The sequence below is a fragment of the Oncorhynchus mykiss genome, chromosome 12, assembly GCF_013265735.2.
Source record: "Oncorhynchus mykiss isolate Arlee chromosome 12, USDA_OmykA_1.1, whole genome shotgun sequence".
Lineage (NCBI taxonomy): Eukaryota > Metazoa > Chordata > Actinopteri > Salmoniformes > Salmonidae > Oncorhynchus > Oncorhynchus mykiss.
The window spans coordinates 61,500,293-61,522,177 of NC_048576.1; the positions used below are offsets into that span (position 1 = coordinate 61,500,293).

The 21,885-nt window shown below is 40.9% G+C and overlaps 1 protein-coding gene across 1 annotated transcript; it reads right to left on the reverse strand.

Annotated features, from left to right (window-relative positions):
* Positions 1 to 9,009: 9,009 nt before the first annotated feature.
* On the reverse strand, positions 9,010 to 20,816 carry kat8 (K(lysine) acetyltransferase 8). The gene is made up of 11 exons (XM_021626058.2): positions 20,425 to 20,816; positions 20,005 to 20,079; positions 19,693 to 19,871; positions 19,475 to 19,528; positions 17,658 to 17,822; positions 17,379 to 17,468; positions 16,976 to 17,116; positions 16,282 to 16,375; positions 15,710 to 15,860; positions 11,433 to 11,587; positions 9,010 to 9,219 (listed from the first exon to the last, which is right to left on the reverse strand). The coding sequence occupies exons 1-11, from the start codon at positions 20,753 to 20,755 to the stop codon at positions 9,155 to 9,157; spliced, it is 1,500 nt and encodes a 499-aa protein (XP_021481733.1). The 5' UTR covers positions 20,756 to 20,816; the 3' UTR covers positions 9,010 to 9,154.
* Positions 20,817 to 21,885: the final 1,069 nt, after the last annotated feature.

Genomic DNA, 21,885 nt, shown 5'->3' on the forward strand with positions numbered 1-21,885 from the left:
AATCAATCAATCACATTTATTTAGAAAGCCCTTTTTACATCAGCCGATCAGTCACAAAGTGCTATACAGAAACCCAGCCTAAAACCCCAAACGGCAAGCAATGCAGATGTAGAAGCACGGTGGCTAGGAAAAACTCCCTAGAAAGGCAGGAGCCTAGGAAGAAATCTAGAGGAACCAGGCTCTGAGGGGTGGCCAGTCCTCTTCTGGCTGTGCCTGGTGGAGATTATAAAAGTACATGGCCAAGATGTTCAAACATTCATAGATGACCAGCAGGGTCAAATAATAATAATAATCACTGTGGTTGTAGAAGGTGAAACAGGTCAGCACCTCAGGAGTAACTGTCAGTTGGCTTTTCATAGCCGATCATTCAGAGTTAGAGATGGCAGGTGCGGTAGAGAGAGAGAGTCGAAAACAGCAGTTCCGGGACAAGGTAGCACATCCGGTGAACAGGTCTGGGTTCCATAGCCGCAGGCAGAACAGTTGAAACTAGAGCAGCAGCACAACCACGTGGACTGGGGACAGCAAGGAGTCATCAGGCCAGGTAGTCCTGAGGCATGGTCCTAGGGCTCAGGTTCTCAGAGAGAAAGAGAATTAGAGGGAGCATACTTAAATTCACACAGGATACCAGATAAGACAGGAGAAATACTCCAGATATAACAGACTGATCCTAGCCCTGGAGGCTGCGATAGAAGGGGTCGGGAGACACTGTGGCCCCGTCCGACGATACCCTCGGACAGGGCCAACCAGGCAGAATATAACCCCACCCACTTTGCCAAAGCACAGCCCCCACACCACTAGAGGGATATCGTCAAACCACCAATTTACTACCATGAGACAAGGCCGAATATAGCCCACAAAGATCTCCCCCATGGCACGAACCCGCAGGGGGCGCCAACCCAGACAGAAAGATCACTTCAGTGATTCATCCCACTCAGTGACGCACCCCTCTTAGGGACAGCATGGAAGAGCACCAGTAAGCCAGTGACTCAGCCCCTGTAATAGGGTTAATCGTTTTTTTTGAGAGACCATGCTCTTACAATGAAAAGTATAGGGGCATACTGAATTGTAGCTCCCAGGTTGCAATTCCTATGGCTTCCACAGGGTGTCAGCAGTCTAACGTTGAACGAGTGGATTACTCAAATCAATGGCGCCAACTAAACAGACTTTGGGATATAAAGAAGGATTTTATTTAACAAAACGACACTACATGTTATAGCTGGGACCCTTTGTATGACAAATCAAAGGAAGATCTTCAAAAAGTAAGTGGATATTTAATCGCTATTTGTGAATTTATGAAACCTGTGCCGGAGGAAAAATATTTTGATGTGGGGCGCCGTCCTCAAACAATCGCATGGCATGCTTTCACTGTAAGAGCTACTGTAAATCAGACAGTGCAGTTAGATTAACAAGAACTTAAGCTTTCAAACGATATAAGACACTTGTATGTATCTAAATGTTTAATATCCATAATTTTTATGATTATTTATTTGAATTGCGCGCCCTCCAGCGTCACCGGAAGTTGTCCCGTAAGCGGGACGCCTAGCCCTAATTAAAGGGATACTTCGAATACCCATAGACTTACAGTCATTGTGCTAACACTGCCTTCAGAAATTATTCACACCCCTTTACTTTTTTACACATTGTTGTTACAGCCTGAAAATAAACTGTATTAATTGAGATTTTGTGTCACTGGCCTACACAAAATACCCCATAATGTCAAAGTGGAATTATATTTTTTGAAACGTTTAAAAAATGTATAAAAATTCTAAGCTTATCAATATTTCTTCAACCCTGTCTTTTGGCAAGCCTAAATAAGTTCAGGAGTAAAAAATAAGTTGCATGGACTCACTCCGTGTGCAATAATAGCATTTAACATGTGTTTTGAATGACTACCTCATCTCTGTACCCCACACATACAGATAATTGTAAGGTCCCCCAGTTGAGCAGTGAATGTCAAACACGGATCCAACCACAAAGACCGCGGAGGTTTGCTAATGCCTCGCAAAGAAGAGCACCTATTGGTAGATAAAACATTTTTAAAAAGCAGACACTGAATATCCCTTTGAGCATGGTGAAGTTATTCACTAAACTTTGTATCAATGCACCCAGTCACTACAAAATATATAGGTGTCCTTCCTAACTTAACCTGCCAGGAGAGAAAGGAAACCACTCAGCGATTTCACCATGACTTTAAAATAGTTAGTTTAATGGCTGTGATGTAAGAAAAATTAGGATGGATCAATAACATTGTAGTTACTCCACAATACTAACCTAATTGACAGAGTGAAAAGAAGGAATCCTGTACAGAATAGTAATATTCCAAAACATGCATCCTGTTTGCAACAAGGCACTAAATTAAAACTGCAAAAAAGTGTCAAAGAAATTAACTTTAAGTCCTGAATACAAAGCGTTGTTTGGGGCAAATTCTACTTACAGTAGTACCACTTCATATGTTCAAGCATGGTTGTGGCTGCATAATGTTATGGGTATGCTTGTCATCGGCAAGGACTACAGAGTTTTCTTTAGGAATAATAAGAAACGGAAAAGAGCTAAGCACAGGAAAAATCCTAGAGGAAAACCTAGTTTAGTCTGCTTTGCAACAGACACTGGGAGACAAATTCACCTTTCAGCAGGACAATAACCTAAAACACAAAGCCAAATATACACTGGAGTTGCTTACCAAGACGACATTGAATGTTCCTAAGTGGTCTAGTTACACTTTCGACTTAAGTATATGGCAAGACTTGAAAAGGTCTGTCTAGCTATGATCAACAGCCAATTGAAGAATTTAAAAATATATAATAAATATAAATAAAAATAAAATAAAAAAAATAATCATGTGCAAATATAGTACAATCCAGGTGTGCAAAGCTCTTAGAGATTCAGAGACCTTGTTTCCTTGTTCCTTGTCAATCATTGGTGAAATTAGCATTATGACAATATCTTTAATTAAATAATTAAAAAACCTTTAATGCAATTGCAGACAGAAGTTGACAACAGGAACATAACACACGTTTCCAAGTAAGTTCTGCATCAAAGAAAAGGTCCCATGTTATTTTATTAGTCCAGCCCAAGTGATGCCACTGCCTATGTCATTATCTTTTACCCATGAGACCAAAACCATACCTACTCAACACTAAAACTCTTGTTTATATAGCTATCTAAAAGCTTAGCAGTAAATGTCCAAGTTGATTTATAGTGGAATGTCTAACTAATCTCTTATCTCTTACACTCCCCTGCAGAGTTCTGTCTTCACAGACACACATTTCTCAGACAGTTTCTTCATAAGAGGCAGAGAGCCTAGAAAAGTACTGTGGAACAATATTAAACCTCATAATGTATATACAGTGCCTTGCGAAAGTATTCGGCCCCCTTGAACTTTGCGACCTTTTGCCACATTTCAGGCTTCAAACATAAAGATATAAAACTGTATTTTTTTGTGAAGAATCAACAACAAGTGGGACACAATCATGAAGTGGAACAACATTTATTGGAAAATTCAAACTTTTTTAACAAATCAAAAAATGAAAAATTGGGCGTGCAAAATTATTCAGCCCCCTTAAGTTAATACTTTGTAGCGCCACCTTTTGCTGCGATTACAGCTGTAAGTCGCTTGGGGTAAGTCTCTATCAGTTTTGCACATCGAGAGACTGAAATTTTTTCCCATTCCTCCTTGCAAAACAGCTCGAGCTCAGTGAGGTTGGATGGAGAGCATTTGTGAACAGCAGTTTTCAGTTCTTTCCACAGATTCTCGATTGGATTCAGGTCTGGACTTTGACTTGGCCATAACACCTGGATATGTTTATTTTTGAACCATTCCATTGTAGATTTTGCTTTATGTTTTGGATCATTGTCTTGTTGGAAGACAAATCTCCGTCCCAGTCTCAGGTCTTTTGCAGACTCCATCAGGTTTTCTTCCAGAATGGTCCTGTATTTGGCTCCATCCATCTTCCCATCAATTTTAACCATCTTCCCTGTCCCTGCTGAAGAAAAGCAGGCCCAAACAATGATGCTGCCACCACCATGTTTGACAGTGGGGATGGTGTGTTCAGGGTGATGAGCTGTGTTGCTTTTACGCCAAACATAACGTTTTGCATTGTTGCCAAAATGTTCCATTTTGGTTTCATCTCACCAGAGCACCTTCTTCCACATGTTTGGTGTGTCTCCCAGGTGGCTTGTGGCAAACGTTAAACAACACTTTTTATGGATATCTTTAAGAAATGGCTTTCTTCTTGCCACTCTTCCATAAAGGCCAGATTTGTTGTCCTATGGACAGAGTCTCCCACCTCAGCTGTAGATCTCTGCAGTTCATCCAGTGTGATCATGGGCCTCTTGGCTGCATCTCTGATCAGTTTTCTCCTTGTATGAGCTGAAAGTTTAGAGGGACGGCCAGGTCTTGGTAGATTTGCAGTGGTCTGATACTCCTTCCATTTCAATATTATCGCTTGCACAGTGCTCCTTGGGATGTTTAAAGCTTGGGAAATCTTTTTGTATCCAAATCCGGCTTTAAACTTCTTCACAGCAGTATCTCGGACCTGCCTGGTGTGTTCCTTGTTCTTCATGATGCTCTCTGCGCTTTTAACGGACCTCTGAGACTATCACAGTGCAGGTGCATTTATACGGAGACTTGATTACACACAGGTGGATTGTATTTATCATCATTAGTCATTTAGGTCAACATTGGATCATTCAGAGATCCTCACTGAACTTCTGGAGAGAATTTGCTGCACTGAAAGTAAAGGGGCTGAATAATTTTGCACGCCCAATTTTTCAGTTTTTGATTTGTTAAAAAAGTTTGAAATATCCAATAAATGTCGTTCCACTTCATGATTGTGTCCCACTTGTTGTTGATTCTTAACAAAAAAATACAGTTTTATATCTTTATGTTTGAAGCCTGAAATGTGGCAAAAGGTCGCAAAGTTCAAGGGGGCCGAATACTTTCGCAAGGCACTGTATATTCTTAACCCCTCCCCTTCTATTTATACAACATAAGCATAATCAATTATTATAATACATCAAACATTTGGTACAGCCCCTATCATGACTCTTAGGTGAACCCCCTTCAAATGCCAATGGTGATTCTAACATTCACACTCAGGGGTGTGAATACTTATGTAAATGAGATATTTCCAGATTTCATTTTCAATAAATTTACAAACATTTCTTAAATCATGTTTTCACTTTGTCATGAAAGGGTAGTATGAAAATGTGTTTAAAAAATGATTTATTTATTTGGGCTATAACAATGGGACTGCCTAAATCTTTCTCAGATTATTACCAATCCCACAAGGCATGACTCCAAACACCCAGAAAAGGCTACTCTCCTTGATGTTATTCTCACAAATAATCCTAATAGGTATCAGTCTGGTGTTTTCTGTAATGACCTTAGCGATCACTGTTTTACAGCTTGTGTTCGTGATGGCTGCTCAGTGAAACGACCTGTCCTGATTTGTCATAGACACTTGCTAAAAAACTTTCATGAGCAGGCCTTCCTTCATGAACTGGACTCTGTAAAATGGTATAGAATCAGCTTGATCCCCTCTGTTGAAGAGTGCTTGGACCTTCTTTTTTGATATTTTTCAGTGGTATTGTTAACAAACACGCCTCCATAAAGAAAATGAGAATTTAAAAGGTTCAGCCCCTGGTTCGACCGTGATCTTGCAGAGTCACTCCACCTCAAGAATTGCACTTGGCAAAAGGCTCGGCGCACGCATACTCAGGCTGACTGGCTATTGTTCAGGCAAATGAAAAATAAGTGCGCTCGGACTATCCGGAAGGCCAAAGTTAGTTACTTTAAGGAGCAGTTCTCTCTCTGTGGGTCTAACCCCAAGAAGTTCTGGAAAACGGTTAATGACCTGGAGAATAAACTCTGCTCCTCAACGCTGCCCATGTCCTTTAATGTTAATGATGTGGGTGTCACTGACAAGAAGCACATGGCGGAGCTCTTTAAAAACCTCTTCGTTAAGTCAGGATTCCTATTTGACTCAGCCATGCCTCCTTGCCCATCCAACATTTCCTCATCTCCCACCCCTTCTAATGCTACTATCCCTGATGCTTCTCCCTCTTTTTCCCCTGCACCGCTACAAAGTTTCTCCCTACAGGCGGTCACTGAGTCCGAGGTACTAAAGGAGCTCCTTCAACTTGACCCAAAAAAAACATCTGGGTCAGATGGTTTAGACCCTTTCATCTTTAAGGTTGCTGCCCCTATCATCGCCAAGCCCATCTCCAACCTTTTTAACCTGTCTCTCTTTTCTTGGGAGGTTCCCATTGCTTGGAAGGCAACTACAGTTCGTCCTTTATTCGGGGGAGATCAAGCTGATCCTAACTGTTATAGGCCTATTTCTATTTTGCCCTGTTTATCAAAAGTGTTGGAAAAACTTGTCAATAATCAACTGACTGGCTTTATGATGTCTATAGTATTATCGAGTATGCAATCTGGTTTCCACTCAGGTTATGGATGTGACACTGCAACCTTAAAAAGGTCCTCAATAATGTCACCATTGCCCTTGATTCTAAGCAATATTGTGCTGCTATTTTATTGACTTGGCCAAAGATTTTGATACGGTAGACCATTCCATTCTTGTTGGCCGGCTAAGGAATATTGGTGTTTCTGAGGGGTCTTTGGTTTGCTAGCTAATTCTCTCAAAGAGTGCGGTGTATAAAGTCCAAAGATTTGCTATCTCTGCCTGTCACCAAGGGAGTACCCCAAGGCTTGATCCTAGGCCCCACACTCTTCTCAATTTACATCAACAACATAGCTCAGGCAGTAGGAAGCTCATCCATTTATATGCAGATGATATTCTTATACTCAGCTGGCCCCTCCCTAGATTTTGTGTTAAATGCTCTACAACAAAGCTTTCTTAGTGTTCCACAAGCTTTCACTACCCGTAACCTTGTTCTGAACATCTCCAAAACAAAGGTCATGTGGTTTGGTAAGAAGAATGCCCCACAGGTGTTATTACCTCTGAGGGTTTAGAGCTTGAGGTAGTCACCTCATATAAGTACTTGGGAGTATGGCTAGACTGTCCTTCTCTCAGCACATATCAAAGCTGAAGGCTAAAGTTAAATCTAGACTTGGTTTCCTCTATCGTAATTGCTCCGCTTTCACCCCAGCTGCCAAACTAACCCTGATTCAGATGACCATCCTACCCATGCTAGATTACTGAGACATAATTTATAGATCGGTAGGTAAGGGTGCTCTCGAGCGGCTCGATGTTCTTTACCATTCGGCCATCAGATTTGCCACCAATGCTCCTTAAAGGACACATCACTACACTCTATACTCTTCTGTAAACTGGTAATATCTGTATACCTGTCGCAAGACCCACTGGTTGATGCTTATTTATAAAACCCTCTTCGGCCTCACTCTCCCATATCTGAGATATCTACTGCAGCCCTCATCCTCCACATACAACACCCGATCTGCCAGTCACGTTCTGTTAAAAGTCCCCAAAGCACACATCTCTGGGTCGCTCTTTTCAGTTCGCTGCAGCTAGCGACTGGAACAAGCTGGAACAAACTCAAGACTGGACAGTTTTATCTCAATCTCTTCATTCAAAGACTCAATCACATTCACTCTTACTGACATTTGTGGCTGCTTTGTGTGATGTATTATAGTCTACCTTCTTGCTGTTTGTTCTGTTGTCTGTGCCCAATAATGTTTGTACCATGTTTTGTGCTGTTATCATGTTGTGTTGCTACCATGTTGTCATATGTTGCTGCCTTGCTATGTTGTCTTTAGGTCTCTCTTTATGTAGCGTTGTCTCTCGTGTGTTTTGTCCTATATTTATATTATATATATTTTTTTAAAGATCCTAGGCCCCCATCCCCACAGGAGGCCTTTTACCTTTTGGTAGGCCGTCATTGTAAATTTGAATTTGTTCTTAACTGACTTGCCTAGTTAAATAAATAAAATAAACACAAAATGTGGAATAAGTCAAGGGGTATGAATACTTTGAGGCCAATGTAGTTAGCATTGGCTTGTAAAAATCTCTTAACTTCCTTCATACTGGACACAGAGACATAAAAATGTTATCCACAAGTTCATCTGACTCTGGGGAAGTTGATAAAGGGCCTCGTTGTGATTTTGGCAAAGTATTCCTTTAAGGCAGTCCTGAAACAGTGCAGCTCAGCAAGTGTTTGCCTGATGACTCACCCGGACTTTAATGCTGCTGCTCTATAGATCGCTACATACATTCAGTCAATCTGAAACGGACTTCAAAATGAGGGGCGTTGTACAAAACAAATTCATCAGCTATTGGATCGTAGAACAAATCTAACCAATAAGAGTATTAAAGTTGATAGCATCATTATATCTGTTTCTGGGACCAATCAGAATGTGCTCGCATTCTAGAAATCGTCGAGAAGGCAAATCCAGACTCATGGTGGAGAAGAAGCGTCAGTTGGCCAGAGCGACGTGGATGAGTTGCCAGGAAAAGTAAGTGTACCGGTATTCAGGTGTGTTAGAGCAGGGGTAGAGCAAAAGCCTGCAAACCTAACACTCTAGGAAGAGTGTCGTACACCCCTGTTTTCCCATTCAATTCCTTTAAAAAAGTATTATTATCCCCATGACAATACAGACAAAGTCTTACGGGAATTTGTTGAGAAAATACCTAACGCCTCCATGTGAAAAATCTAATATCAATTGCTTTCTCTCACTTCATGTCATATTTCACTTCACACAAATGAGTAACAACTGTGCGCCATATAATACCATTGTCTTTAAAAAAAATGTTTTAAACAATACTGACTATTTAAATTTCATCCATGATTGTTATTACCAGTATATCCAAAGCATAAAGTAGTCTTCACTCAGTCTTTATAGTAGTTGCTTCAGGTGCCTTTGCACCCGAAGGGAGAAAAAAAATAAGAGAAACACTGCTATTGAGTCAAGTAGAAATTGTCAGTACAAATCACTAAGTTAAATGAAAGAAAAAAGATCACCCAAGTGAATATCACTATTCTTGTTTATTAAAAAAAAAAAAAAAAAAAAAAAATGAAAGACGCTAGTGATGTACATGTTGGTTCCGCTTTACAACAAATAGCTTAAACTGGGGACAAAGAACAAGGGGAGGGAAGGAGGCACTTTGAGAACGAATACCATGCGTGTGTGGGTTGGTTGGGTGGTCTGGCATGATGTCAGTAGCACCTCCCCTCACTTCTTGGAGAACTTGGCTTGCTTATGTTTGGGCGGGGCCCACTTCAGACACACGGTGTCAACTGAGGAGACAGAGAAACACTCTGGTCAGGCTCACGCTCACACATATTGTGACAGTGTTACTATGATGTCATCCTCACAAGACAACTGCATACTGTATACTAGTGCTGAGCGATTACTGCTTTGAGGTTGGTTTGGTTTTGGTACATTACAACAAAAAAAAAAGTATTTGTTTAAACATTGAACGCTGTAACACAGAATAAAACAATTAATAAAAAGTCTCATGATGGTAGTCACGGCCCATTACCGCTTATCACACACACAATTTATTCGTATTACTTTACTTCAATCAAATATTTCAATTGTGTATATTATATTTGTTTTATAACTATCATTTAATTCCAAGTCATCATCTCATCTCTAAAGAGCTGCTGCATATGCTGTCTGGGAGGGGAAAAAAATCATGAATAAATAAACCATTTTAGCAGTTCTTCAAAGTACAGTGTATTCAGACCCCCTGGACTTTCCACATTTTTCTACGTTAGACTAATTCAAAACTGTATTAAATAAAATCCTCAGCAATCTACACACAAAACCCCATAAAAGCAAAGCTAAAACAGTTTTTTTTAGCTAATTTATTAAAATAACAGAAATACCTTATTTACATAAGTATTCAGAACCTTTGCTATGGGACTCGAAAATTTAGGTCAGGTGCATCCGGTTTCCAATTATCATCCTTGAGACGTCTCTACAACTTGACTGGAGTCTACGTGTGGTAAATTCAATTGATTGGACATGATTTGGAAAGGCACACACTTGTCTATATACTGTCCCACAGTTGACAGTGCATATCAGAGCAAAAACCAAGCAATGAGGTTGAAGGAATTGTCCGTAGAGCTCCAAGACGGGATTGTGGGGAAGGTCTGGGGAAGGGTACCAAAACATTTCTGTAGAATTGAAGGTCCCCAAGAACACAGTGGCTTCCATCATTCTTAAATGGAAGAAGTTTGGAACGACCAAAACTCTTCCTAGAGCTGTCCGCCCGTCCAAATTGAGCAATCGGGAGAGAAGGGCCTTGGTCAGGGAGGTGACAAGAACCCAATGGTCACTCTGACAGAGCTCCAGAGTTCCTCTGTGGAGATGGGAGAACTTTCCAGAAGGACAACAGTCTTTGCAGCACTCCACCAAATCAGGCCTTTATGGTAGAGTAGGCAGACGGAAGCACATGACAGCCCACTTGGAGTTTGCCAAAAGGCACCTAAAGACTCTCAGACCACGAGAATAAGGATTCTCTGGTCTGATGAAACCCCCACGGGTAAGATTTGTTTTTGCAAAAATGAAAATTGTGGCCTTGACTCCATCAAATAGACAGCAAAATGATGGTAAACGATATGATAAATGAAATGAACGAAATGATAAAGTATTCTTCCAAGATTTGAAAAATGTGTTTTGTCATGTCTTCCTACACAGTAACTTTACAATTTAAAATTAAGGAAATGTATGAATTCTGGGTATTGTTAGTTTTTATTGTCTAGGTTTAGACCTATATGATCAGGACTATTTTCTAAGAGAGAGAACATTATCCTTCAACATTTTACCTGTTTTAATTACAGGCATTTCAGTTTTTTATTTTGAATACATTTGCAAAAATTTCCAAAAACCTGTTTTCGCTTTGTCATTAGGGGGTATTGTGTGTAGATTGCTGAGGATTTGTATTTATTTAATGCATTTTACAATAAGGATGTAATGTAACAGAATGTGTAAAAAGTCAAGGGGTCTGAATATACTTTTGTTTTTTATACACAATAGCAAAACACATTTTTCAAATCTTGGAGGTAAACTCTATAAAGTATTCAATCATTTTGCTGTATATTTCAGATGGAACCAAGGCCACAAAAAAAGTATTCAGTCCTTTCTAATAAGTCCTTACAAATGAGGGGACTAGGGGCTTGTCCCAAATGGCACCCTATTCCTTATATAGGGAATAATAAAAAAGTGGGTGCTTACATTTGTTCTATTTCACACATGTAGTGTATATTATATGCAAGTCAATCTGAATTTTTGCATATCCCTGAAACACTAGTGCCTTACTCAAAAGGCACAGACATTTTTCATGTAGTCGGCTCAGGGATTCGAACCAGCGACCTTTCAATTACTGGCCCAACGTTCTTAACCGCTGGGCTACCTGCAGCCCTTGGGGGGGGGGGGGGGGGATAAGTCATTTGGGACGAAGCCTATGAGACATAAAGGAGAAGTGAAAAGAAAACATGTCTACCTGTGATTGGCGGCTTCTTGTACTGGGCGCTCTTGAGGTGTTCCTCAACCAGTTTGGGAGTGACACATATGACATGCTGGCCCTTCCAGTATTTCACCATGTTGAGGGACTGTAGCGTACTGATGATGTCACCCTGGGTAATACTGGTCATCTGACTGTGGAGGGAGGAGAGCAATGAGAATCTGGGGCTGGGTGTGTGTGTGGTCAAATGTACAGATGAAGTCGGAAGTGTTCATACACCTTAGCCAAATACATTTAAACTCAGTTTTTCACAATTCCTGACATTTAATCCTAGTAAAAATTCCCTGTCTTAGGTCAGTTAGGATCACCACTTTATTTTAAGAATGTGAAATGTCAGAATAAGAGGAGAGAGAATGATTTATTTCAGCTTTTATTTCTTTCATCACAATCCCAGTGGGTCAAAAGTTTACATACACTCAATTAGTATTTGGTAGAATTGCCTTTAAATTGTTTAACTTGGGTCAAACATTTCAGGTAGCCTTCCACAATACGGTGGGTGAATTTTGGCCCACTCCTCCTGACAGAGCAGGTGTAACTGAGTCAGGTTTGAAGGCCTCCTTGCTCGCACACACTTTTTCACTTCTGCCCACAAATTGTCTATAGGATTGAGGTCAGGGCTTTGTGATGGCCACTCCAATACCTTGACTTTGTTGTCCTTAAGCCATTTTGCCACAACTTTGGAAGTGTGCTTGGGGTCATTGTCCATTTGGAAGACCCATTTGCGACCAAGCTTTAACTTCCTGACTGTCTTGAGATGTTGCTTCAATATATCCACATAATTCTCCTTCCTGCCAACTATTTTGTGAAGTGCACCAGACCCTCCTGCAGCAAAGCACCCCCGCAACATGATGCTGCCACCTTTCTTCATGGTTGGGATGGTGTTCTTCAGCTTGCAAGCCTCCCACTTTTTCCTCCAAACATAACGATGGTCAATATGGCCAAACAGTTCTATTTTTGTTTCATCAGACCAGAGGACATTTCTCCAAAAAGTACAATCTTTGTCCCCATGTGCAGTTGCAAACCGTAGTCTGGCTTTTATATGGCGGTTTTGGAGCAGTGGCTTCTTTCTTGTTGAGCGGCTTTTCAGGTTATGTCGATATAAGACTCGTTTTACTGTGGATATAGATACTTTTGTACCGGTTTCCTCCAGCATCTTCACAAGGGCCTTTGCTGTTGTTCTGGTATTGATTTGCACTTTTCGCACCAAAGTACGTTCATCTCTAGGAGACAGAACGCATCTCCTTCCTGAGCAGTAGGACAGCTGCGTGGTCCCACGGTGTTTATACTTGCATACCAGTGTTTGTATAGAATAGCATGGTACTTTCAGGCATTTGGAAATTGCTCCCAAGGATGAACCAATTTTTTTTCTGAGGTCTTGGCTGATTTCTTTTGATTTTCACATGATGTCAAGCAAAGAGGCACTGAGTTTGAAGGTAGGCCTTGAAATACATCCACAGGTACGCCTCCAATTGACTCAAATTATGTCAATTAGCCTATCAGAAGCTTCTAAAGTCATGACACAATTTTCTGGAATTTTCCAAGCGGTTTAAAGGCAGTCAACTTAGTGTATGTAAACTTCTGACCCACTGGAATTGTGATACGGTGAATTATAAGTGAAATAATCTGTCTGTAAACAAATGGAAAGTAGATGTCCTAACAGACTTGCCAAAACTATAGTTTGTTAACAAGAAATGTGTGAAGTGATTGAAAAATGAGTTTATGACTCCAACCTTAGTTGTATACAGTTGAAGTCGGAAGTTCACATACACTACCGTTGAAAAATTTGGGTTCACTGAGAAAACCCTTTTGGAATTATGTTAGCACAGCTGAAAACTGTTGTGCTGATTAAAGCAGCAATAAAACTGGCCTTCTTTAGACTTGTTGAGTATCTGGAGCCTCAGCATTTGTGGGTTCGATTACAGGCTCAAAATGGCCAGAAACAGAGGACTTTCAGTCTAGAAACTCGTCAGTCTATTCTTGTTCTGAGAAATGAAGGCTATTCCATGCGAGAAATTGCCAAGAAACTGAAGATCTGGTACAATGCTGTGTACTACTCCCTTCACAGAACAGCGCAAACTGTCTCTAACCAGAATAGAAAGAGGAGTGGGAGGCCCGGTACCCATCTGAGCAAGAGGACAAGTACATTAGAGTGTCTAGTTTGAGAAACAGACGCCTCACAAGTCTTCAACTGGAAGCTTCATTAAATAGTACGGGCAAAACACCAGTCTCAACGTCAACAGTGAAGAGGAGACTCTGGGATGCTGGCTTTTTAGATAGAGTTCCTCTATCCAGTGTCTGTGTTCTTTTGCCCGTCTTAATATTTTATTTTTATTAGTCAGTCTGAGATATGGCCTTTTCTTTCCAAGTCTGCCTAGAAGGTCAGCATCCCGGAGTTGCCTCTTCACAGCATGCCATTGGAACACAGGAATGATGGTTGCTGATAATAGGCCTCTGTACGCCTATGTAAATATTCCATAGTAAATATTTCATAAAACAATCTGCCTTTTCCAGCTACAATAGTCATTTACATCATTAACAATGTCTACACTGGATTTCTGATCAATTTGTTATTTAATGGACAAAAAAAAATGTCCTTGTTTTTTAAAGTAAAGCACATCTCTAAGTGACCCCAAACTTTTGAACGGTAGTGTATGTACAAGTGAATGCAGGTGTACCTATGTTGTGGATTTGCAAGTGGATGGATATTCACTAACAGTACCAATCTAAAATTTGGACACCTAATCATTCCATTTTTATTTGTTTTTACTATTTTCTACATTGTTGAATAATAGTGAAGACATCAAAACTATGAAATAACGTATGGAATCAGGTAGTAACCAAAAAAAGTGTTGATGACAGCTTTGCACACTTTTGGCATTCTCTCAACCAACTTCATGAGGTAGTCTCATGAAGTGCTTTGCCAACTGTCTTGAAGGAGTTCCCACATATGCTGAGAACTTTTTGACTGCTTTTTCTTCACTCTGCGGTCCTACTCATCCCAAACCCTCTCAATTGGGTTGAGGTCAGGTGATTGTGGAGGCCAGGTCATCTGATGCAGCACTCCATCACTCTCCTTCTTGGTGAACTAGCCCTTACATAGCCAGGAGGTGTGATTTTTGGTCATTGTCCTGTTGAAAAACAAATGATAGTTCCACTAAGCGCAAACCAGATGGTATGGCGTATCGCTGCAGAATGCTGTGGTATCCATGCTGGTTAAGTGTGCATTGAATTCTAAATAAAAATCAGACAGTGTCACCAGCAAAGCACCCCCACACATCCTCCTCCATGCTTCACGGTGGGAACCACACATGGAGATCATTCATTCACCTACTCCGCATCTCACAAAGACACAGAGGTTAGAACCAAAAATGCAAAATTTGGACTCATCAGGACAGATTTCTACTAGCCTGATGTTCATTGCTCATGTTTCTTGGCCCAAGCAAGTCACTTCTTCTTATTGGTGTCCTTTAGTAGTGGTTTCTTTGCAGCAGTTCGACCATGGAGGCCTGATTCACACAGTCTCCTCTGAACAGTTGATATTGAAATGTGCCTGTTACTTGAACTCCGTGAAGCATTTATTTGGGCTGCAATGTCTGAGGCAGGTCACACAAATTAATTGGTCCACTGCAGCAGAGGTAACTCTAGGTCTTCCTTTCCTGTGGCAGTCCTCATGAGAGCCAGTTTCACTATAGCGACAGCACTTGAAAAAACTTTCAAAGTTCTTGAAATTTTCCAAATTGACTGACCTTCATGTCTTAAAGTAATGATGGGACTGTAATTTCTCTTTGCTTATTTGAGCTGTTCTTGCCATAATATGGACTTGGTCTTTTGCCAAATAGGGCTATCTTCTGTATCCCACCCCCACCTTGTCACAATTGATTGGCTCAAACGCATTAAGAATGAAAGAAATTCCACATATACAATTTTAAACAAGGCACACCTGTTAATTGAAATGCATCACAGGTGACTGACTACCTCATGAAGCTGGTTGAGAGAATGCCAACAGTTTGCAAAGCTGTCATCAAGGCAAAGGGTGGCTACTTTGAAGTACCTCAAATATAAACACTTTTTTGGTTACTACATGATTCCATACGTGTTATTTCATAGTGTTGATGTCTTCACTGCTATTCTACAATGTAGAAAATAGTAAAAACTGAGAAAAACCCTGGAATGAGTAAGTGCGTCCAGACTTTTGACTGGAACTGTACATGAGAATATATTTATGGTGAGGTGGAAGAGGTTACGTGTGTACGTACCTGAGGTCCTTGATGGAGAGCGTGCCCCTGAAGTCCCTGAGGATCTCCAGCAGCACCCACGACCAGTAGCTCCTGTAGCTCAGCTTGCCCAGGTCTGACAGGGGCTTCTCTGGAGAACCTACTGTACTCTCCAATTTAGACAGCTCATAACCTAGAGAGAGAGCACATGTGATAGTGTGTGTTAGAGCTGGGACGATAAACCAAAAATCGTCACCAACCAAACCAGCCATTTATCAACAACATCTTACTGATATCGACAATAATGATAAGTAGCCTTTACTAGAAATGTGAAGTTTGAAATGGAATAGGCCTAAGCCAGCTAATATGAGCTATTGCTAATGGGGAAATTGCTAACATTCAATGTAGTAGTAGTTGTTGTTTAAGGGGTATAAATAAAGTAATTAGTGCTTAATAATTGTATTAACTTCTCACAATTTATCATTAACCTAATAATTCACTCAATTTATCGTAATATGGATTTTTGTCCATACTGCCCAGCTCGTGTGTGTGTGTGTGTGTGTGTGTGTGTGTGTGTGTGTGTGTGTGTGTGTGTGTGTGTGTATCCCACTCACTGAAGGCTATGAGGAACTTTCCGTATCCTCTGCGCTGGTAGGGTGGGAGGGTGAGGATACACGCCACGTTATTCCCATCTGGCGACTCTTTCTCCTGTGGAACACACAAAACAGGCTCAGCTTTTGTAGGCCAACACTATACCAGTTATCCATTCTCCTAAAACGATGAACACTTTCCTTCAGATTTGAGACTTTCTTCAAGACATAAGACATTTTTAGGTCCAAAAACAGCTTCTATCCCCAAGACGCCTGAATAGCTAACCAAATGGCTACCCGGACTATTTGCATTACATGTACACATTACCTCGACTAACCTGTGCCCCCCACACATTGATTCTGTACCGGTACCCCCTGTATATAGCCTCTTCACTGTTATTTTATTGTTGCTCTTTAATTATTTGTTATTTTTCTATTTTATGTATTTATTGTTTACTTCAGTTTATTTAGTAAATATTTTCTTAACACTTATTTTTTTTCCTGCATTGTTGGTTAAGGGTTTGTAAGTAAGCATTTCACTGTGTTCGTTGCATGTGACAAATACAATTTTATTTTATTTTGATTTGAATGGCAATCATTAATGAAATCTGTTACTAACCCATGCCCAAAAGAAACCAGCTACATTACAGATACACATTTTTTAATTTGGAGTAGTAGCCACCGATATCCCCATCCCTGTACTGGGACCAGTACTTACTTTGGAGAAGTATCCCACTATGTGTGCTCCCTGCCTGTTGACTTCAGTCAGGATGTAAAAGACAAAAGGCTCCACGTCAAAGTACAGCGTCTTGTGGTCCAGGAAGAGCTTGGCCAGTAGACACAGGTTCTGACAGTAGATCTACAGAAAGAAACATGGGTCAGTATTATCATCAGCGGGTTTGTTTGTTTTGTTTTAATACACTTTGCAGTTGCTCAATGATGTTGAGTCAGGTGCGAGTGCTGGGCTGGAACAAACATATGCAAATCAGGGGTAACCCCAAGACCTGAGTTGAATGGTCAAGGTTGTTCTTGTTCCCAGTTAACTAACACCTGTTTATATTGCTTTCAAGGACACAGTTTGGGGTAATTCTCTGTGGTCTGGTCCTGCCTCGTGTCCTTACCTTGTGGTCGCGACCGTCCACTTCGTATACAGAGATGTTGCTCCGCCTGTAGATCTCTTTCCCAGGAGGCTGCCTCCACTGACATTGGGACTGGAGGAACAGATATAGATAGGAAATAGAGGTGGAGAAGGATGAGACATAAGCTTTGAACCACATACTTTTCAACTGTATATTGGTCAAATAGAAGTACTAGTCTCAAATGCTAGGTGGTAATAAAAAGACAACAGCAATGTTGAAGCTAACAGTGCTTTTAAACTGATGAAGCTGACAGTCACTGACCAGGTGGTATCTGAAGGTCTTCTCGTACTTCATGTACTTGAGGCAGTACTCGCAGATCCACAGCTTGGGCTGTTTGCCGTAGTCCTCTGGGAATGGGGAGAAGTACCAGGCGTCAATCTCAAAGTTACCAATCTGGATCTTGTCCACGTACTTCACTTTAGTAATCTGGGAGAGAGAGAGAGAGAGAGAGGCAAGGACACATTTATACTTTCCTCCCCCCTTCTCTAGGAATTGCATTGTTTTACTACTACATACAAAAGTTTGGACACACCTATTTATTCAAGTTTTTTTTTTAATTTGTACTATTTTCTACATTGTAGAATAATAGTGAAGACAACATTATGAAATAACACATATGGAATCATGTAGGAACCAAAAAAAGTGTTCAACAAATCAAAATATATTTGATATTTGAGATACTTCAAATAGCCACCCTTTGCCTTGCACACTCTCACACTCTTAGCATTTTCTCAATCAACTTCACCTGGAATGCTTTTCCAACAGTTTCAAGGAGTTCCCATATTATGCTGAGCACTTGTTGGCTGCTTTTCTTTCACTCTGCGGTCCAACTCATCCCAAACCCTCTCAATTGGGTTGAGGTGGGGTGATTCTGTATGCCAGGTCATCTGATGCAGCACTCCACCACCACCCTTACACAGCCTGGAGGTGTGTTTTGGGGCATTGTCCTGTTGAAAACAATTTATAGTTCCACTAACCGCAAACCAGATGGGATGGCGCATCGCTGCAAAATGGTGTGGTAGCCATGCTGGTTAACTGTTGAACCTTGAATTATAAATAAATCACTGCCAGTGTCACCAGCAAAGCACCCCCACACCTCCTCCATGCTTCACGGTGGGAACTACACATGGAGATAATCAATTCACCTACTTTGCGTCTCACAAAGACACATCGGTGGGAACCAAAAATCTCACATTTGGACTAATCAGACCAAAGGACAGATTTCCACCGGTCTAATGTCCATTGATTGTGTTTCTTGGCCCAAGCAAGTTTCTTCTTATTGGTGTTCTTTAGTAGTGTTTTTTTTTCAGAAATTCAACCATGAAGGACTGATTCACGCAGTCTCCTCTGAACAGTTGATGTTGAGATGTGTCTGTTACTTGAACTCTGAAGCATTTCTTTGGGCTGCAATTTCTGAGGCTGGTAAGTCTAATGAACTTATCCTCTGCAGCAGAGGTAACTGGGTGTTTCATTCCTGTGGTGGTCCTCATGAGAGCCAGTTTCATCATAGCGTTTGATGGTTTTTGTGACTGCACTTGAAGAAACTTTCAAAGTTCTTAAAAATCCAGATTGACTGACCTACATGTCTTAAAGTAATGATGAGCAGCCATTTCTCTTTGCTTATTTGAACTGTTCTTGCCATAATATGTACTTTGTATTTTACCAAATAGGGCTATCTTCTGTATACCACCCCTACCTAGTCACAACACAACTGATTGGCTCAAACCCATTAAGGAAAGGAATTCCACAAATTAACAAGGCACACCTGTTAATTGAAATGCAGTCCAGGTGACTACCTCATGAAGCTGGTTGAAAGAATGCCAAGAGTGTGCAAAGCCGTCATCAAGGCAAAAGGTGGCTACTTTGAAGAATCTCAAATATATTTTGGATTTGTTTAACACTTTTGACAACTTTTGATTACTACATGATTATTTCATAGATTTGATGTCCTCACTATTCTTCTACAATGTAGAAAATAATAAAAAATTCAACAAAAACCCTGGAATGAATAGGCGTCCAAACTTTTGACAGGTTCTGTATATCAAAAGGTGCATAACATTACAGCTACACACACTTACCGCCTCATGCTCCTTCTCCAGGGCAGCTGTGGTGGGGTCCATCTCTGCGTACGTCTGGAGGGAAAGAGGAGTTCCATTAGAAAACAGAACAGAGGGAGCCCATTTAACATCGGAATCTAACTCATCTGACTGACAGAAGAACAATTTAGAAATTGACAAAGGGGACCTGATCCCCCGCTGTGGGGGTATGTAGTCTAGAACCTCCTGTACTAGCCTACCTTCTGCACGTGGTTGATCTCATCATGTTTGCGTTTCTGGTTGCGGGTGATCTTCCTCTCGGGCTGCTCCCCCAGCTCACCCCCTCCTCCACCCTCAGCGATTTTTGTCACTGCGTCCTTCGCCGTCTTGGTCAGTGCCAGGCGAGCCTTGCCCACCCACTCATCCAGACGTCTGTTAACTACAGTTCCAGGGGAGGGGTAGAGAGGGCATTGGAGGAGAAGGAAGAAATGATAAAGGGAGTTGGAGGAAAGTAGAAGGAGAGGTGTATGAAAAGATAGAGCATGGAAGTGCTGTGTGTGTGCCCCACTCACATCCAACATAGTGTACGTAGAACTCCTCTCTGCCCTCCTGTTCGTTCAGCCGGGACTGGATAACCTCAGCAGAATCTGAAAGAGGTTGAGTTGTACTGAATTAACTGTAGCCATCTCTGTAAAATGCACATCTAGCTTGCTAACTATAGCTTACAGCTCATAGAGCTTGATGGGCTTGAATGTAAACAATAAACAAAACCACAATTGAACATATCTAATGGTCAAGAAGCAAACTTGATCTTGAGATCACCAACAACGTCGATAAAAAAAATATCCTGCAGTTAGTCACGAAATGTTTCTCTATCAGTCTTTAGATGCACGCAGAACAAGTCGGGACGCACTGATAAATAGTGCTCTGCCTCTGCCTCACAGCCTTTTCAAACGTAGCTAACTAGTATTGGTTTATAAACAAATACTTACGCCATGTCTTGTCGGCTCGCTGACATAAATACGTCTCTCCGATTTCGACCGAGACCTCTTGCTCCCTGCCCAACAACACTCCTTCCCCGTTGCGCTGAGGAATCGAGCCCCCGGCTTCTCTTTCCCGATCAATGGCCTCCGACTCATCCTCCTCCCCGCCACTGCCGTTAGATGAACAAGGGGCTTGTATTCCGGCGTCCAAGTCTTCCCGGTCCGTTAGGTTGTGTCCTGGGTCAATTTCAACGTCCATTCGGTCCTCTGGAAGATTGTTGTTATAGTTATTGTCTCGAATATGACGCTCGCTCGTCATTAGCACTGCTCCGGCAGACATCTTGTTTGATTTCAAAACACTGCCCCGGACGATGTGAGTTGCGTAGTGCAGAGGGGGGCGTACACGACACTTCTTAGCAAATTGCTCTTCTAACAGATCTAGCATCAGATTATCTACCCCCAGGGTTGGGTAGGTTACTTTCTAAATGTAATCCGTTACAGTTACCTGTCCAAAATTGTAATCAGTAACGTATTTTTTGGATTACCCAAACTCAGTAACATAATCTGACTACATTCCGTTACTTTTAGAGTACTTTCCCTATAAAAGGCATTAGAAGAAGACAAAAATGTATGTTACCAATTGAACGACATCTACTGTTAAAGTTAATATAGCTGGCCATATATGGATGTTACATTTTACTTTATGGGTTGGTTATGTTGGCTTCTTCTACCCCATTGCTTTCTACTACATATAATATGATTAAATTATATCTTTACATTAAAAACCAAAGTCTATCAGCATTCCAGTCATTCCAATAAATGTTATACCTCTTGATCTTTAAGAATAGGACTTGGAAATATGGAAGTACAGATTAGCCAAATTGTTTTACCTGAGCATGACCTCAAAACTAAGGATTTATTAGCCACCCCTCCTCATTATTTATGATTGTGTTGTCACGGAGGACTGATTGGGCTCATTGATTCGAGTTTAAAAATAAATGCTGCTCTCATGGAATGGCATGCTTTGAGCACTACAGAAAAGTACTATTTACATGTGAAAAATGAATGCCATATGCTGCATTTGCTATAGGCCTATTGTTTACCTTTTTGTTGGTAACACTTTTACAAGGTTTACAAACATTGGAATAAAACAAGCTTATATTTTGGGTTCTCATGGAGTGTGACAGATGAACTAAGCTCATGAGGGATTTATAAGTTCTATTCTTCAATAATCAATGGATATATATATATATACACTGCTCAAAAAAATTAAGGGAACACTTAAACAACACAATGTAACTCCAAGTCAATCACACTTCTGTGAAATCAAACTGTCCACTTAGGAAGCAACACTGATTTACAATAAATGTCACATGCTGTTGTGCAAATGGAATAGACAACAGGTGGAAATTATAGGCAATTAGCAAGACACCACCAATAAAGGAGTGGTTCTGCAGGTGGGGACCACAG

What these genes read in the sequence shown, in the direction of transcription:
- kat8 (XM_021626058.2), bottom strand. Translation starts at nt 20,755, where the DNA reads ATGTCTGCCGGAGCAGTGCTAATGACGAGCGAGCGTCATATTCGAGAC. An exon ending in TAGTGGGATACTTCTCCAAA is followed by an intron (nt 16,376 to 16,975) that starts GTAAGTACTGGT and finishes TGTGTTCCACAG; the next exon opens with GAGAAAGAGTCGCCAGATGG. An exon ending in CTCTCCATCAAGGACCTCAG is followed by an intron (nt 11,588 to 15,709) that starts GTACGTACACAC and finishes CTCCCTCCACAG; the next exon opens with TCAGATGACCAGTATTACCC.